We start from the raw sequence: 18,679 nt of genomic DNA, 5'->3' as shown, positions 1-18,679 counted from the left end.
GTTATCCTTGTGTTTACTGTGGTGAAACGGACATTTCAGCGGCATGAGGTGAAGTGACGCGTGAGGTAGGCTGCGCTGCCACATGAGATGCCTCCGGCCAGGACGCTCAGGCAGTGGAAGGTGCCGCCCTCCCTCTGGAGGTTGCAAGTTCCAGAGCAAGAGAGGGAGAGGGCAGTGAAAGAGGGAGTTGGGGCAGCCCCCGCCGAGGGCCCGTCTAAGCTCCCAGCTCCCTGAGGGCCCAGCTCCACGTGTGGTCACAGAGGGTCTTGGCTTCCCCACGCACATTGAGGGGAGCACAGTTCACCTCCCCTGACAGCAGCTCTGCCCACCAAGCAGTTGGCCCCTCCACCCGCTGTCCCTGTCCCCAACCCAGGAGCCGCTCATCTGCTCCCTGTCCATGAAGGGGTGGGGGCCTGGGGTCTCCAGGGTTGCCATCTCCCATGCAGCATGGTGTTGCTCAAGGCTCCCCCAGATGGACAGCCAGTTTTTAGATGTGTGTGTGGAAGAAACACACAATCTGTAACAAAATCATAGGAAAAGAATAGTTAATACGTTGCATGTTGCTTTCTTTCAAGCAGTTGCTCAGGTACTCTTAAGATACAGGCACAAGCCTTTCTCCAATCAATATTAGCACAAGCCTTCCCTGTTAACCAAGAGACAATAACTGACTTGCATTTTTTTCCTCTTTTCCCTACTGTTCTTTCCCCTTTCATCCACCTTAGTTCCTTTATCCTTTGGAACAATTCTTATTTCACAATATCTAGTATACATTTTAGAACTAATTTACTCTTTCAGTGTCTCAGACCAGGGAAACAATACGATGTTCAAATACATGAGTCTGATTTCACTAATGAGTATGGTCCCAAGTTGGATCCATTTACCTATAAAAATCTCAAGTGTATCCTTCTTTATGACTGCATAGTACACCATTGTATAAAAAGACCACACATTTTTTATCCATTCCTCAGATGGTAGACATTTAGGTTGTTTCCAAGATTTAGCTAATATGGGTGCACATAGATTGCTGTAGTAAAATGTTTTTAATTCTTCTTGGAAGATACCCAGAAGGGGAATAGCTAGGTCAATTGGGACCTCTAATCCTAGTTTTCTGGGGAATCTCCACACTGATTTCACAGTGGGTGCACCAGGTGACACTCCCACCAACCGTGGAGAAGGGATCCTTTTACCTCACAGCCCCTCCAGCATTTGGTATTGGTTGTTTTCTTGATGATAGCCATCGTTTCTGGGTAAGATGGAATCTCAGTGGTTTTAATTGGCATCTCTCGAATAACCAGTGATATTTAACATTTTTTCATATATTTATTTGCCATTTGTATTTCTTCACCTGAGAAGTGTATATTCATCTGAGGTGCCCATTTTTGGATTGGATCTTTGAATTTGGGGAGTCTGACTTTTTTTCAACTTTTTTATATGTTCTAGATAGAAGTCCTTTGAGGGGTAATTGGCTACAATTTTTCCCATTCTGTTAGTTGTCCTTTCACTTTGTCAGTGGTTTCTTTTGCTGTGCAAAAGCCTTTTAATGAGATGGGTCCCAGTTGTTGATTCTTTGAAGTATTTCCCATGCAGTCTGGGTTTTGTTCAGAAACACTCTACCTACAACTACATCTCTAAGATTTCTACCTACTTTCTCTTCCAGTAGATTTAGTGTTTCTCTGTTAATATTTAGATCTTTGATCTATTTTGACTTTAGTTTAGTGTGCAGTGATAGACATGGGTCTAGTTTTAGTCTTTAGCATGTGGAAAGCCAGTTTTTCCATCACCATTTACTAAAGAGACTATCTTTCTTACAGTAATCCTTTTTGGCCCTTTTGTCAAAGATAAACTGGCTGAGTGTGTCTGTGGTTGGGTCTGCACCTTCTAATCTGTTCCACTGGCCCTCAGGTCTGTTTTTTCCAGCTCCATGCTGATTTTATCACTGCAGCTTTGTCGTATAATTTCAGCTTAGGGATTGTAATACCTCCTGCCTTTCCTTTGTTGCCCAGGATTGCTTTTGCTATTCTAGGTCTCTTCTGGTTCCAGATGAATTTTAGGAATATTTTCTCTAGTTCTGTGAGGTATGCTGATGGTATTTTGATCAAGATTGCATTAACTCTGTATAAAACTTTCGGGAGGCTAGCCATTTCCACCATGTTGATTCTTCCTATCCATGAGCAAGGATAGCTTTCCATTTTCTGATATCCTCTTTGATCTCCTCTTGATTATTTCAATTTTCAATACATAGATCTTTTACCTCTTTTGTTAGATTGATTCCTAAGTATTTCATATTTTTGGATGCTATTGTGAAGAATGTGGTTTCTCTAATCTCTCTCAGTGAGTTTGTTGTTTGTGTACAAGAATTTCATCGATTTTTGAGTATTGGCTTTGTATTCATCTATGCTACTTAATTTGGTTATTAAATCTAGAAGTCTTTGTGGAGGTTTTGTGGTTTTCTATATAGAGTATCATGTCATTTGCAAATAATGATAATCTTTCTTTCTTCCCTATCCTTATTCCTTTTATTTCTCTCTCGTCTAACTGCTCAGGCTAGTGTCTCCACAACTATAGTGAATAGGAGTGGTGACAATGGGTATCTTTGTCCTGTTGCTGATTTTAGAGTGAAGGCTTTCAGTTTTTGTCCATCTAGTATGATGTTGGCTTACAGCCATTTTTAAACCTTTGGGATGGTCCTGGTGGTGCGTGCCTTTTACTATCAGCTCTCTGAAAGGCTGAGCAGAAAGAGTACAATTTGAGCCCAGCCAGGCTAAGTTAGTTTAGTGAGACCCTATCTTTGAAAATAAAAAATTAAAGTTTTTGAAAGGACTGTGATTGTATCTCAGTGCAAAGACCTTGGATTCAATCCCCAGTACTACAACAAAGAAATATAAATAAATAAACAAATACACTCAGGAGGCTGAGGCAGGATAGCCATGAGTTCAAGGCCAGCCTGGGCTACATAGAGAGTTCAAAGCCAATCTGAACTACATAGTGTGACCCTCTCTCAAAGATAAAATAAAATATAAAAAAAGAAAGAGAGAAAAGAAAAGAAACAAAAGAAAGAAATTGTCCTTTCTATAGCCAAGGTCAGTGAGACCCAAAACACTCAGAACCTGGTCCAGGGCATGTGGCTGTTGGCTGTCCCCCTCCCCCCAACGTTCCAGTGCTGAGAACAGAGCTCAGGGCGACCCTAGAGTGGAGACACTGGAGTCCGGGACATAGGAAGCCCTGGACAAGGTCAGAGAATTACAGGCCAAGGTTCTCTTCCTACGAACGCTGCTCCAGTCTGGGACGAGGCCTGCTGTTCCCCCCGCACCCCGCGAGCTTCCCGCGGGACTTGGGGACACCAAAGTGCAGGCGCGGTGTCCTCTGCAGAGGGCTGCGAGACGCCAAGGGGCGCCTCAGGGTGGGATTCCTCCGCACTTAGCGCGGTCCGGTTCTGTGCGTGGCGATGCTGCCACCTGCTGGGCAGAGCGCTGAGCTGCGCGGCTGCACGGACACCCATCGAGGAGGTGTGTGGGTGGGAGCCGCACACCAGTTAGGCTGGTGAGGTCAACACAATTTGCCAAAGAAGATGCTTGGGCTGGGGAGATAGCTCAGGGGCATAAGCGACTGCCCGGCAAACGCGAGGTCCTGAGTTCAATTCCCCATAGCTCCCCTCACTGTGGAGGAAGACCCAAGGTGGGCAGGGCGCCCCTACGTGGGGCTGCGGGGACCTGCTCAAAGGCTGGACCTCCGGTAGGGGCCTGCTCACGGTGAGCTGCTGTTGTTTGTACTAAGCCCTACTTGCCTTCATCAGCAGCATCTCAGGGTGCAGTCTTTTCTCCTCCCTTCCTTATTTGCATTTTCTGTTGTCCAAATATTAGAATCTAGGTCATTTAAGTGAAAAGATGCCAAAGGGGAAGGAGAGAAGTGGTGCCCGGCTATAATCCAGATCTGGAATTTGCGCCTTGGGCTCTTTGGGGAGGGGAGGAGCCTCTGGGAGGCGGGGTCAGGGGCGGAAGTGAGGTCACTGGGCGTGGCGTCAACGGTGCCTTAGGTCCCGCCCCTTCCTCACACTTCTGTGTGCGGTGGGGGGCCAGCTGGAGAGCGTCGCCCTACCCTTTGGCTCGGAACAAACCTGAGGTATCCTGGGCCCGGAGCAGCAAGACCAAGCCACCGCGGGCCGCTGGAGCCGGGAGCACGGTGGCCCTGTGAAGGTATTTTGTCAGTGACAGAGCGCTGGCTGGTATAGCCAGACAGGATGTGTTCCTCCGGCGGCGACCTCCAACACGTGCGCCAGCGGGGTGGCATCGGGTGCTGATGGGCCCAGGAGGAGCAGGGGCCTTTAGGAGGGTGCTTTGTGCGCCTGGCGTCACGCACGGCGCTGGCCAGCCGCGCTGCATGAGCACGGGAACCCGAGGCCTCCCACCGTCGCCCAGGGCCGGGCGGGAGTCCTCGCAGCTCTGGGACTCCGAGGAGCCGCTCTCGACCCCGGGGCTCCGCGTGCCAGCCAGGCGCACCGCCACAGTCCTGTTCTGTTATTTTTAAATTGACAGGGTCTCACTAAGTTGGCCAGGTTGGCCTCGAACTTGTGCTTCTCCTGCCTCAGCCTCCTCAGCAACCAGCACTCCAGGTGTGTAGCGTCATGCCCAATTTAAAACTTCTTTCCTTTTTTCGCAGGGGAGGTAATACAGGGGACTGAACCCAGAGCCTTCATAATGAACTACGTCCCCGCCCCCACCCTCTGTTGTACTTTTTGTTTTGAAACAGTGTCTCCCTAAGCCACTAGGTGGCCCAGGCTGGGCTTCAGTTTACAATCCGAGGCCCCCTAGAGTCGTGCAGTTACAGGCTGCCTGGCTCCGTGGTGGAGTGCTCTCCTAGCACGCGTGAGGTCCTGGGTTCAGTCTCCAGGACCACCAAAACGAAACAGGCCGCGTTCTAAGTGGATTCCTCTCAGGTACTGTGTGGCAGTGAGGGAACTTAACTGCTGCCTCAGGAAGGAGAGTTTCCAGTTTCGTGTGTGTTGCAACAGCAAATCTTTTTAGGTCCTGGGGCCCCAGGCCTTGAGCATGCCAGGCAAGCGCTCCGCCGCTGAGCTGTGCCCTGCCTGGCCCCTGCAGAGTTCTCTGGACCCGCCAGCCACCCAGCAGGCGAGCCCAGCCTTCCATCCGCTGGGTCTCGCTCTGGCCCTTGCCACTCAGCCACCACCTGGGCCCTGACTGTCCCCTCCTGGCTGGGCAAGTTCCCTGGCCTCTCCGGGAGCGGCTTGCCCGCAGATCTAGCTCAGAGGGCTCTGACGAGCCTACCTCGAAGACCTGGATAGAGTGTTTAGCATCACACGTGTACCCGAGGGGCGGGAATTGTCTCTCCTCTCATTCCAGGGCGTCCACGCGATGAGGGGCTTAACCCAGGTCAGAGCCCTCCAAGTGCTGTCCCCACCGCCAGCCTTCCTGGCCTTCATCGCTGACCTGCTTGCAGGTGTCCCTGCCCTCTAGCTGGCTCACAGGAAGCTCAGTCCAGGGAAGGAATTTCTAAAGTGCCTTCCGGTGCTGGGCACTTTCTGATGCTCTGCCGTCTCTGGGCCTCTGCCTCCCAGATGTCTCCTGAAAGTTTTTGACCCTCAAAGGCTCTCAGACTCATTAGGAACTGCATCACAAGCTATTCCTAAGGCATTAGACAGCAATAGGGTTGAAATTCCAGTCAGAACGCGGAAGACCAGAGTGAAGGGATTTGTCACAGTTCTGGGCAGGAGCAGAGTGGGACACAGCCTGTTCTGCCCGAGTGGGGTCCGTGTTGTGCATAGGCATAAGCACCACACATATGTACACATACGTGTGCACACACACATACACTTACACACACTCTTGGAACAAAGGCCTGGACCACTGCCACATAACTTGCTGTCAACTTTTTTTTTAAGAGTATGGCTTTGGGCACAGGGTGACAAAGGGAGGAAGGGAGGTGACAGGAAATGTGGACAGGAATATAAACAAAAAGGCTTTGCTTTGACTGTTTCCCCTAAGGTTTTATTCCACTAGAGGGTGGCTTTATCCAATCAGTTACCCCGAAGCTGGGTGTGCTGGTGAACACCTATAGTCCCAGCACCCTGGGAGGCTGAGGCAAGAGGATCCAATATGAGCCCAACCTGGGTAACTTGAGTCATTTAGGGAGACCCTGTCTCAAAATTTAAAGACAATACAGAAGGGATGGGGATGTGGCTCAGCCGGAAGGCTCCGAATGCAGTGAGCATGCAGGTGGAAAGTAAGTTACGTCGTTCAGCCTAGGAGTCTCATCTCCCAGCCTCCAGCGGGGGCAGCACCCCCAAATGCTTCCTGGGGGAGCGGGCAGCTCGTGGGGGTTTAGTTGGGCAGCACAGGAATGGGGCAGGCAGAGTAGGGAGACGACAGGAGCTGAGTCTGGAAGGTTTTCATGTGGAATGCAGGTCGGCAGCTGGGGACAGTGCTAGAGACCAGGGGAGACACCGACAGCCACACGGTGGGGTTGCGGGGCACAGATGGGGCCAGAGGTCATCAGTCACGCTCAGAAGCCCCGTCCTGCCCAGATGCCGGGCGGCTCCTCCATGCAGGAGACGAGACGGCGAGGGCCTTGGCAGGTGCACACCTGCACTGGAGGCGGCAGCCTGGCTGGGCACTGGCCTAGCCTCCGTGGCTGTGGCCCTAGCAGCCCCGTCCTGGGGTGGGAGGCTAACTGCGGGGTGGATGCCACACTCTGATCCCCACGCAGCACAATCTGCTCATCAGCAAGGATTTTGCTTTTTCTTTTTTCGCAGTGCTGAGAATCAAACCCAGGGTTTTGTAATTTGCCATTCATTTTTATACGTCTGGTCATTAGATTCATAAAAATGCTGGATAAAACATAATATATAGAAAACCAAATTTCATTTATTCAAATTAAATTAGGAGTTTCCTATACAAATAGAATTTCTGCAAATTTAAAATATGAGTACTGTAAATTTCAATCCTGTAAAAATGCAAAAATAACATTGAATTATTATGTACTTCTCAAAATGACCCAAGGTACAGTAGCTGGCACTCTCATGCAGCTAGGACAGCCCACGCGTGGCAGGTGTGGCTCCGGCACAGGCCACAGGCCTGATGCCCCACATCGCCAGGGCTGTCATCTGAGCCCTGTCTCGCGGCAAGGGCTGCAGGGCGTCACTGGTCCAGCTCGTTCTCATTCTGCAGCGTCTTCATGGCAAGCCCCCAGAGAGTCATGCTGGAGAAAAACTGGCCCTCAGGGTTCCTGTAGACCGTAGGGGCTGCCCGGCCGCCAGTGGGGTCCCCGCAGTGGTTGTCCAGGGCGGCCAGCGAGGAGCGGATCATACACATGCTGTCGGCCTGCAACGGCTCCCCGCTGGCTGGGGCGTCCATGTCCGAGTAGGCGTAGGCCGGCTGCGGGGTCTGTGGCACTGGGGGCTTGGCCAGCTTGCCAGTGTCCTGCTCACTCACGCTGTGGGTGGGCATCATGGGGCGTAACTTACAGTAGCCACTGGCAGGGTGGCTGCCGAACTCAGTCACAGAGTCGTTGGCCGTGTGACCTGGAAGTTTGCCCGGCCCAGGTATTAAGCTTCCGGCCACATCCTGGGAGAAGGAGTCCGAGCTCTGTGACCTGTCCAGGTCGGGGGCCTCGACGGCCGGGCCCAGGTCCTGCAGCTCGTCCGGGCTCCCATCGTCGCCCGCCTTGCTGTGCATCTTCTTGTGGCGCCGCAGCACGGCGGAGCGTGTGAAGCACTTGCTGCAGATGTCGCACGTGTAGGGCTTCTCCCCTGTATGAGTGCGGAGGTGCCTGCGCAGGTCGCCTGAGCCCCCGAAGCACTTCCCTGCAGACAGGGAGAGAGGCGCTGGGAGTGGCCACCTGGGGTGGGGCCTCTCAGCTTCCGTCCCCTCCGTCAGGGCCTTTGGCTTGGGTGCTTTGGCAGTCCTGCTGGGATCCACCAAGTGCCCTGCACCCATCTACCTGTAGCCGGTGTGCTCACTCCTGCGTCCCAGTGGGACCCGCAGTCTCCTATCCCTTTCAAGTGTTTCCTGGTCTAACAGCCAATCTGGTAACACAGCAACAGCTTTCCTAGCCCTGTGTGACAGTCCATGCCTGTAATCCCAGCACTCTGGGAGGATGAAGCAGGAGGGGGGCAATGTGAGCTCAGCCTGGGCAACACAGTCACTTCGTGATGCCCTGTCTCCAAAAGAAGAGGGGGCTGGGCTGCAGCTGTGCCTCAGAGCGAGGCCTTGGGTTCAGTCTCCAGAACAACATCACGAAGGCAGCGCTTTTACCAGAAGAGCTCACATGCTTCTCCAGTGTCTGGGGAGGCCAGGGTGGCATTGCTGGACATCTCACAGTGGGGTGGGGACAGTCCCTGTGCTGTGCTGAGGTGCCTGGCTCATGGGGCCTCCCAGGGAGGCTCTGTGCAGTAAGTTTACTGGGGCTAAGTGTGCATCACATGCTCAGGAGCTGTAAGGGTGTGTGAGGGCTGTGGGCAGTGCCGCAGCATGGGGAGGCCGAGTAGCGAGTGCCTGGAGGAGTGGCTGGGCTCAGCTGCGGTGGCACCTGGACAGCTATGGTTTTGTGTTCTTAGACTTGGGGTGGGGCTGGGGCTGCAGCTACAGGGGCTCTTAAAGTCAGCAGTAAGCCTCTGCCCTCCCTTGCAGGTGGAGAGTGTTTGGTCTTGTCTAGAATAAAAGTGAGGCTGAAGCCCACCACGGGGTCAAGAGCACAAGGTCCATGTATGGTTGTGATGCCTGATTGGGTGGTGGGGGTCACCAGCTGGCATGGCATCGAGTGCCCTAGTATGTGGAGCTTGTAACTGCTTCGGGGACAGTGCTGCTCTAAGGGAGTGGTGAGACCACGAACTCAGGAAGTTCTGACAGGCACACAGGTCTGCTGCTGCAGTTAAAAAGGCAGGAAGATGAAACGTGACACTATGTCGGGCCCGCTGGGCGCGCACAGCACAGCAGCACCTGTCTCCTTCAGGGTCGGCCCAGTGGAAGACAGTGGGCAGCTGCTCTGAATGCACAGAACTCCCTGGCAGCCTGGCAGGGTGTGGGAGCCCAGGGAACAAGCCTCCCAAAGGGAGCTGCTGCATGGCCCAGGCTAAGAGGGAGGGCCGCCTGCAGGAAAAGCACAAGCGTACCGGGAAAGGAAGCCAAAGGTCTGAGGAGACAGGGGGGCTGTGGAGGACCATGAAGGGTGGAGGGAGAAGCGTCTGATGCTGCCGTTCTCAGCGGGAAGCCACCTGTCCACAGAGAACCTGTCTATATTGTGAGAAAACGGGACCTAGCCACAAAGATTAAGGTGTGTGAGGCAGAGAAAGTGCTAAGGAGACCCTGCGCCGCAGGACCTCACTTATAGGAAGGTCGGGGACGGGCAGCTCTCAGGGAGGAGACGTGGTGGCTGAGGTGGGGAAGGGAGTGGCCATGAAAGGGCTTGGGGCTGCTTCTGGGGCGCTGAGAAGGCCTCCAAGTTAGAGAGCGATGGCAGCCATACAGCTTGGCCAGTGCCTGACACCCTCTGACTGGTCACCAGAAATGGATCCACTTCATGTTATCTTAAGGCTGTTGAAAGCGATGATCCTGTCTTGAGAGATCGCTCCCCATTCCCCAAAGCCCACCACGCAGGGCCAGAGGGATGTCAGCTGAGGAGAGGTCTCTTTCTGCTTCCTCCGCTGCCTCTGTGCCTGGAGCAGTGACATGCTCTACAGGGGAGGGAGGGAAGCCTTAACCTTACCTCAGGCCCATAGCTGGGCTAACTACATGGAACTGATATTTTTATATTAGTGATTTGAGGCTTAATTTCGATTTGAAAGCGTGAAGCTATACTTTCTGAGCGTAATCTCAATGGCAGGGGAGGCCTGATCTACGTGCACTGCAAAAGCGGGGAGCCGAGGACAGTGCGCCCAGGGGATGCCAACTGCGGTGAGGTGGAGCCCCCCGTCCCCCACTGGCCCCACCTTCCCACAGGACTCTGTTCTACTACACTCCATAAATGCTGCCGGCACCTATCTATGCACCAGACCCCATGGCCGCCCACTGAGCACACAGGCAGCCTCTTCCAGGCCAAGGGCAACAGTTCCTGGCCCACATATGGCCCGGCCCTCTGTCCCACGTCCCTGTCTGTGCACTGAGGCACTGTGAGCTGAGGGGCTGCCCATGTCCGTTGTCCTGGGTGATGGCCTCTCTGCTGCCCCACGTGTGACCCCAGGGGCCCACCACCTCGCCCCTACATGGCGTGTGCGCCCTGGATTCCACCAGGGCATGCCCTGGCAGCGCCACTGCACATCCGCACCCTTCCCGCACTCAGTGCCCACCCCGGCCATCTGTGCTCCAGTGCGGGGACAGCACATACTGTTAGACAGGCACCAGGGCACTGGAGAGAACAGGTGCGTCGCCTGCTCTCCGCCTGTGCAGGCATGGTGACTTGCACAGGCCCAGCACTCACCGCAGGCGGAGCAGCTGTAGGGCCGCTCGCCCGTGTGGCGGACGCGGTGCTTCACCAGCTTCCTCTGCATGTTGAAGGACTTGCCACACTCGTCGCAGGTGAACACCTTGTCGGCCGTGTGTGTCTTCTTGTGCTCCTTCAGGTTGCTGAAGTTGCTGAAGCCTGAGAGGCACAGGCGTGGTGAGCGCGGCTGCGACACCTGTGGCCAATCTCAGGGAGGGGCCACCCAGCCTCACCTCGGCCGCAGGTGTCGCACAAGTGTGGCTTCTCCCCCGAGTGGATGACGATGTGACGCTGGACATCGCCAGAGGCCGCAAACCTGGAATGGGCTTGGAGAAGTCAGTCACGTGCCTGCAGCAGGATGGAGGGCCTTCCTACCGGAGTCATGGGAGGAGACGACCTCTCCCGCGCAGCTTCGGGAGGGCTCAGAAGGACCTGGTTGCATGTGTATTCAGAAAAACTTCCCTTCTCTCTTGAGGAAAGTAGAAAATGATACAAGTATCTCTTTTAAAGCATTTTCCTGTCAGGCTTCAAGAAGTTTTACACAGCACAAGACCAGAAACCTCACGGTTTAGCACCATTTCCGTAGGGGCTAAAAGGACACAAAAAGGAGTCACACAGCTCAGAGGAGAGGGTCCCTGGGCCACAAGGGACAGCACCCAGCATGGCTATGGCCCAGCCTTTCTGCACGTAATGGACATACAGGGCTCCGGACACTCAGGAGCCACTGAGTAGCAGCCGTGAAGGTCCCCGGGGAGCGTTGCCCTCCTCACCACCACCCTTCCAAATCACAGCACTCATGCCCAGCCCTGTGATGGGACACAGGAGAGGGACTGCTGCTTGACAATGACAGCTGCCACCTCACCTCACTGACCCCATGCTTCTCTGTGGACTGTGCAGGCAGGACAACTGAGGGTGGAGACAGTCACCGTCCTGATGAGCCAGAGGCCCCGCCTTGGCCCTTGGATGTGGGAATCCCCTGCCCCTGCCTGTGCCCGACAGGACAGCATGCTGTGTTCTGGAGGAAGCTGCTATGTGTAGAGACGATTTGAAAGGAGACCGAGGAGCTTGTGCCTTAGAACTGTGCAGAAGACGACACTCAGGAGTCCTTGGTGCAAGACACCACGGCAGTAAGGGTCTCATTCCTGGGGGTCGGGCTGGGCCGATGATCCCCAGACCTAAGCTTGGCCTTCGGTGTCAGGCCACTGCAGCAGGAAGGGGGCGTGCGTGGCTCTGCAGTGTTCCGCTCGGTCTGTCTCCTACCACAGGCAGCATAGGAGTTCTGCACCGTCTCACGGGGCTGGGAAGGCTGCTGCTGTGTGAGGTGAGGACTGCGGGTGCCACCTGGCCATGCCATCCCTTCAGAGGCAGAGCACCTGCACTGCTGACGACGTTTCTGGCACAGCACTGAGCAGAGAGCCGGCAGCTGGCAAATGCTGAATGACCATGTGATCAGGGTGCCCGCGCAGCCCATGATGGCTGTCCTGGCTGCTGCCAATGCAACCCCATGGTGAGATGGCAGGGCCTGAGTCAAGAGATGACCCAGTGCAGGGAGGGGGATGAGCTGTGGCCTGTGCCCCTGGGAAGGCTGGGTATATGCAAAGGAGTCAAGCTGCCACCCACCCATTGCACCTGCGGGCTCAGAGTGTGCTGCCAGGTCTATAAAGTGCACGTGGCAAGGCCCAGCGCCTTCTGCTGCCCAGCACACACCTGGGCTGGGTTCATGACCCAGGCTGCTCTGCCATGCACCCTCCTGATGCCTTGTCACTCAAGTTTCCCCTCCTTGGGGGACCTGGTCTCTCTCCACGGACATTTTTGTAATGAGTACAAGTTCTAGTATAAAATAGTTTGTTTCCTGTCGTCCCACTGCCTTCTGAGACTCCTGGCCTAGATTTTCTTTCTCTGAATTTGTTTCTTCACACATGAAGAGCTTGAGGGTCCGGCTGTCCCTGTGCTGTGCAGTGGCAGCAGGAGCCCTTGTGTGACAGAGACAGAACACTGAGAGGGGACACTGACCTCTTTCCACAGATCTCGCAGATGTATGGCTTCTCCCCAGAGTGCCGGCGGAGGTGGGTCTGCAAGTTACCTGCCTGCAAAGAGAGGAAAGAAGAACATGCCCATAATGAAAAGCTTCTTATTTTTTAAGCCATATAAATTCCACAGACAGATCTGGCCAGGTTTCAGCCCATCCTCAAATGGAGGAGCAGCCTTGGGTGAGCAGGCCAGGGACAGCGCAGTGCAGCCTCTGCCAGCCTCAGCTGCACACGGGCACCCTGGCCCCTGGGCACACGGCTGTGCTCTCAAGCCTGTTTTACACAGACCTTGATATCTATCTGCAGTGTCATTGCAAAAAGTGAAAACCACAATTTCAGTATTCATTGTATTTCCCCCCAAAGAGCATGACTTTGTTCATGACGGGAGCCACGCTGGCGGGAAGCATTTCCTCCAGCAGGCAATGTGGCGTACCTGCTCTGCCAGGCAGGTTGGTCATTTTTACCCTTGTGAAAAAATACAACTCAGGGGCATCACAGCAGCATGGCAGGGCCTTGCGAAGAGCGATACTGAGATGGAGGGCCCCAAACAGATTTCTACGTATGGATCAACAGGAGATCAATATTAAATTATCTAAGGAGAGTGAAATTAAAACTGCAGTGCCTCAGAAAAGCTACCAGGTAATGTTTTCAATTAGGACTGAAAAAACCTTCCATTGCTTTAATTCAACAGCTTCAGGCTGTTCTTTTCCTCCATTTAATCGTTTATAGTGTCATGTGGCCAAAAAAAAGAAAAAAGCCCATGCAAATAAACAGCATACTATGGGTGGTGATGTGGAGGCGACACATAGCAGAGCCGCCGGCTAGAACAAACAGCACCGACCTAGCAACCAGGCCTTTGTGTTTACCAACTGTAAGAGAAAGTTTTCGGTGGTAGGTCTGAAGATGGATCTGACATCCACCATGACTAGAAACTCACAGGTCTAAAAAATGTCTGTGGATTGATTATACAAGGTGAAAGACGCACGCTGTCTGCCGGGCCCGGGGAAGCATTGTGTTAGACGCTAGGCTTATGGCCATGATAAATGCAGCACTAGAAAGTTACATTTATTTTCAGTAACAAAAGAAAGAATTTGGCAAAACCTTGTGAAACACACAGCTTTTAATTGAATAGCTATCAGTAATAATAAAGCAAGAGCAGTAACCAACAGGTGCATACATCTGCTAAAATTCCAATTAGGTCTTTACCTGCCATTGATCACTGGCAGTATCATCTGTTTTCTAGGCAGAAAAACTTATCAAATGGCATCTGAAAAGTGACATTGAACGAGTGGGAAATGGCCTCACAGCTGACCATCTGGTGGCTTGGGAATGGCACACTCTGCTGCCTTTATTTTTGCATCTTCACTGTGGGTGGGAAGGGTCATCTGGGCCTCATTCCTTACACTTGGGCCCAAAGCTGCGCTGCCACCTAGGAAGGCTTCAGGCATCCCGGATGTGGCAAGGAGCCTTGGGACCTCACCCACGAGGCTGAGGTCCGTCTCAATTTGTCCGTCTTCCTCCTCCGGGCCCCGTCCTGGGGCACCAGGTGACCTGTGCGCTTACACAGGAACAGCACTGAACAGCGACCAGCAGTACAAGTTCTAGTAACATGTCCATCTCTCCGATGGACGATCTGTCTGTTTGTCCCCACTAGCAGTCTTCAGCGGATGGGCCACTGTGTGGTTAACTTTTAATAATAATTTTCTTTATTCTTTTTGCGTAACCAGGGATTGAACTCAGGCCCTTGTGCTTGCCAGGGAAGTGCTTATTCTACTGAGCCATCTCCCCAGCCCTGTGTGGTTAACTTTTAATAAAACTCTAACCATACGAAATACTAAATGTTCAGTACGTGGGTCTTGAGCTTCTTTCTGATAAATATTTTCTAACTTTGAAATCTTCATAAGGAAGTGTTTGGGAACCTGCTACTATTAAAGCGCACCTTGGGGTGGGGCGTTCACTCCAGCACAGTGAGGGGCCAGCAGAAGGGGGCGTGCTGGCTCCCAGCAGCCCAGGGCCACAGGGAAGCCCCGCCCCCTGGGCACAGCCTCCGCCCATGATGTTAGACAGCCACGCCTTCGCCCTGATGGCCTGCTCCTGCATGCTCGGAAAGGCACTCACAGCACAGCTGCTTGTTCCTACTTTTTCCCCTCCCAGCACATGGCAGCGCTCATGGACAGCACAGGGACACTGAAGGGCGTTTTTACCGCTGTCCTTGTTTGCAAAATTTTCATCATTTCACTATGAACGTAGAATATGTATCTGAAAACCACAGCTACAGATAGGGCTGCTTCCATGAAAACCTAACAGACTGGCACCGACCCAGGAGGCAGGCAGCGGGCATCTGTTGATGCCTGGGCAGGGTCAGGAGGGAAGGTGCAGGTCTGGCTCAGAAGCAGGGGTTCCCAGGTGCAGCTGCACATCAGAACCCCCCACGTGGAGAATCTGCATCCTCCAGGGCACAGCGACAGAGAGAAGGGAGGCTGCGGGAGCAGGGGTCCTGTCCAGCGCGAGCCATGAAAGGGTGCCAAGCAGCAGGAGAGTGTCATCGCAGTGCAACCAGGGTTTTCATGCTGGGTTTGAACTTGATCTTCCTGGTAGTCCCATGAAGCGATGTTCTCCCAGTCTTAAGCATTAGAGATGCCACGACTGCTCATTACCAGTGGCCAGGGGCTCATGGACCTCTAGCCACACGAGGGAAGTGAGATGGAAGCGGCAGAGCCGGGATGTGACGGGATGATGAAGAGTGACATTCCCGAGGCCATGCCGGAGGCCAGGCACAGCATCTTTAGAGCCTGCCCTCATTTCCCTGGTCCAGTGTAGCAGACTTACTACCCTTGATGACAGGGACAAGGTCATAGGATAGCAAGCCCCAGCAGAGGCAGGCCTGGAGCCTGTCCCCAGGGCACTGGCTGGAAGGAGTGAAGGTCCCCAGTGGAATACAGTAGGGGATGGGGACACATTGTGCTGAACCCTCGTGGGTGTAAGGCATCCTGAGCACACTAAGACACCCCACAGGCCTGGCCAGAGCGACTGTCGGGCTGGGCAGGGCTGGTCATGTGCAGCAAGAATGCCAGGACTTGGCTCAGTGGTGGGGACACCAGCCAGCCACACAAAGGCCAGTGAGGAGCAGTTCTCAAGTGGGGATGGCAGGTGACGGAACTGGCGTGAAGGAGGGCAAACTGGAATGCTGGGTGAGGGGCGCATGGCCCGATGGCACCACTAATTCTGCGCTCCTCAGGGCCTGCTGGTAAAGCTACCATCCCCAGGGTCTCCTGCCGCCTGCAGCTCACATCACTTCCTGGGTGAATGGCACTTGCACACACTGCCACCAAGGCTGTGTGCCACATGCTGAACACACGTGGCACAGGCTGTGTGTCCGCACTGACCCAGCCACTGCCCCTACAGAGCTGTGTTCTCATGCCAGGGGCCAGCTACCAACTGACTGTCCACCTCAGGAGCCAGGGCCTGGTCATGGGTGGTGACAGTGGGACCTCCTATGTCAGACAGAAAAGCAGCTACCTGAAAGCCAGGTAATGACATTAGACATTTTCTACAACTATTAAATTTCTGTATTTCTTTGTGCCTAGCGCCTAGCACAGTTACCTGCCAATAATAAATGTTTGCTGAATAAGAAAATTAATTACGTAGATTGACCTTAATGGAAGACCCCTAAAAGACAGCTGTAAAAGCAGGGAGTAAAAGTGGTTTACTCTTGTTTTGTCCCAGCATCCTAAAACCAGTGGTCCCAGTAAGAGTAAGTACAGTTTATCCTGGATGCAGCCCAGCGCAATCTGCAACCTCCAAGGAAATCACAGTGTGGTGTTCTAGGAACTTCATTCACAAAAGAGGAGACTGGAAATTCTACTACGACTGGACCCATGCGTGGGCAAAAGCAAAGGTAAGAACCCTTAGAGACAGCAAAGGCTGCCGCCCACCGGGGAGCTACAAACTTGCATGAACTTCAATTTCTTGAGAAGTATTTCCTGATTTAATCTAAGGTCTTTAAGTTACAGGTATCATTCAGGCTTCTCTTACAGGTACGAAAGTATCTCACTTGTGATAAAAATAAACATTGTTAAAAATAAAATCTGGGTTTCAGGTTTCCAACTATGAACAGTGAATAAGAGTATTCCCACCTGAGAGAAATGTTTCCCACAAATGTTACATTCAAAAGGTTTCTCACCTAAAAGGAAAACAAAACAAGTTTGTAAAATCAGTACTTATATTTTCACAGTAGCTTTGCACAATAATAGGAATCTCTAATTCCTTACACTTCTCTCCCTGAGATGTGCAGATGCTGTAAGTGACATCAGTATTTTTCCTCTGAAAACAACAACAACAAAAAGCTGTGCTCTACTGTTGTGGTGCAACCCAAAGTGTTTCTTTGCATTTAGAGCACACTCAGGTTTGGACGGTCTTCTCCCTCAGGTGGAAACCAAAAGGAGCTTGCTTTCCTGCCCGTGCCCGAAATACGGGTGGCAGATGGGAGCAAACGCCCTGCCCACCACTTCCAGCCTCTGTGCAGTCACGCTCGCAGAAGTGGGATCTGGTGGTGGGAGAGGGAGGCCTCACTAGGCTGCTGCCTCCTCTGCCTGCAGAAACTACATGATGCACTTTGTGACAGGACAGGACGGGATGGGACAGAGTGGGCAACGGCATGTGGCCACAAGGAACACAGAGCTGCAGCGGGGGCTCCCTAGCAGACAGCTGGAACTTACGCTGCAAGGTGCCAGCTTCCATGTGTCACCGTAATGAACAGACTGTGAACCCGCCTTCCTTGTCAGAAGGTCTGCTAAGATGCAACCCAGCAGTCACACTTGTCCCTCCCTGCTGCACTCTCAGTCCTGCTGCCTGCAGACTGGCTGCAGCTTCCTAGGCTCACACCACGCTCCTCTTACTTTGACTTTTTTTCTGCAACTGCCTAATGGTTTTCTTGGCCCTGAATGACTATGCCCATGTTTTATTTTGGGACTGAACTTACTGGGATAACAATGATAAAGTCCCTGTAAAAGATATAAAAAATTGAGAAGTCACCAGTCACCAAAACTCCTAAGTGACCAAGCTAGTGATCCTGTGTGGCTCTTACACTTATGATCTCAGGGGCCCCGTACAATACTTTTAAAAGTTGAGGCCCTGAAGAGCTTCTGTTGAGGGCTGTCTCTATGATTCCACGTCATGCTGATATGAAAACCACGACTGTGACATCAGCACACGCCATAAGCAGCCGAAATCGTTTTCTTTCATGGCAAAACTGAGTCTGTAATAGATACCTTCCAATGGAAAAATTCTGAACTAGCAATGACAGATATAGTACTTTATATTCAAATGCACTAAAACTTATAAAGGACTTCCACAAACACTAAGGAAGTCGCCTAATAATGTACTGAGGTAATTACCTCAGCAAAGTAGGACTCCCAAGTGCCAAGAGAACACCAACACCGTAAGCGCAGTCACTGGGATGCACCCTGGCGCGTGTTGGCACCACTAGCTTGTGAAGTTACTAAAGTCATGCTTCATTACAGGAGGAAAGGCAATATACAGTATGCTAAAATGCGATGAGTATATTTTGTATAATACCTTTTTATTCTTGGTCGTACTGAGGACTGAACCCAGAGCCTTGCACATGTACAATACTTATAAAAACCTTTTGGGAAAGGGGAGAAGGAATTCATTAAGATAATGAAAACTTAAACATTCAATGTTTAAAATGAAATTTTTATTTGAAAATATCAAATAGCCCTAATTCCTATTTAAAAGTTTAACTCCTCCCTCCCAAATCACAATTTTTCAAATCACATATTCAGATTATATCCTAGAGAACTCTCAGAATTATCAAACTAAGTTAACTTCTATTTTTTAAAAATAAGATTGCTCTAACTCTAAAGAAACAACTAAGTTTATCTGCTTTAAATTAGACCACCTGAGTGTATCCAAATACCCGCCTTGACTTCTTAGTTGATAGACACTTTACATATAAAACCAACTGAAATAAAAATGAGATGGGTGCCACCACGGCCGGCGTGGGGGCCATGCCTGTGACTCCGCTTCGTGGAGCCGAGGCAGGAGATACATGCATTGAAGGGCAATCTAGATACCCTCCCAAGACCTTGATTCAAAATTTCAAAAAAGGGCTGGGTACACAGCTCAGTAGTAGAATACCTGCCTAGCTTGTGTGCTGCCCTGGGTTTGATTCCCAACACCTTAAAAAAAAAAAAAAA

At 52.2% G+C, this 18,679-nt stretch overlaps 1 protein-coding gene across 5 annotated transcripts in view; it reads right to left on the bottom strand.

The window, feature by feature from the left end:
- Positions 1–6,901: 6,901 nt before the first annotated feature.
- The window catches only part of Zbtb49 (zinc finger and BTB domain containing 49), a 25,764-nt gene continuing 13,986 nt past the window's right edge, over positions 6,902–18,679 (bottom strand). For 3 of the 5 annotated variants that reach the window (XM_023699689.1, XM_004624571.2, XM_023699684.1), the window contains exons 4-8: positions 16,598–16,644; positions 12,445–12,518; positions 10,665–10,747; positions 10,429–10,590; positions 6,902–7,816 (exon numbers count right to left, since the gene is read on the bottom strand). In XM_023699689.1, coding sequence (XP_023555457.1) covers positions 7,152–7,816; positions 10,429–10,590; positions 10,665–10,747; positions 12,445–12,518; positions 16,598–16,644 — 1,031 coding nt within the window. In that variant the 3' untranslated portion in view covers positions 6,902–7,151. Of the gene's footprint in view, positions 7,817–9,124; positions 10,591–10,664; positions 10,748–12,444; positions 12,519–16,597; positions 16,645–18,679 lie in introns of all 5 variants that reach the window. The other 2 variants (XR_002817740.1, XR_002817741.1) reach the window with 2 other exon arrangements.

The sequence above is a fragment of the Octodon degus genome, unplaced genomic scaffold (assembly GCF_000260255.1).
Source record: "Octodon degus isolate 3935 unplaced genomic scaffold, OctDeg1.0 scaffold00006, whole genome shotgun sequence".
NCBI classification, from domain to species: Eukaryota; Metazoa; Chordata; class Mammalia; order Rodentia; family Octodontidae; genus Octodon; species Octodon degus.
The sequence above is the reverse complement of the archived record's forward strand: the minus strand, read 5'-3'. Positions and strand labels throughout refer to the sequence as shown.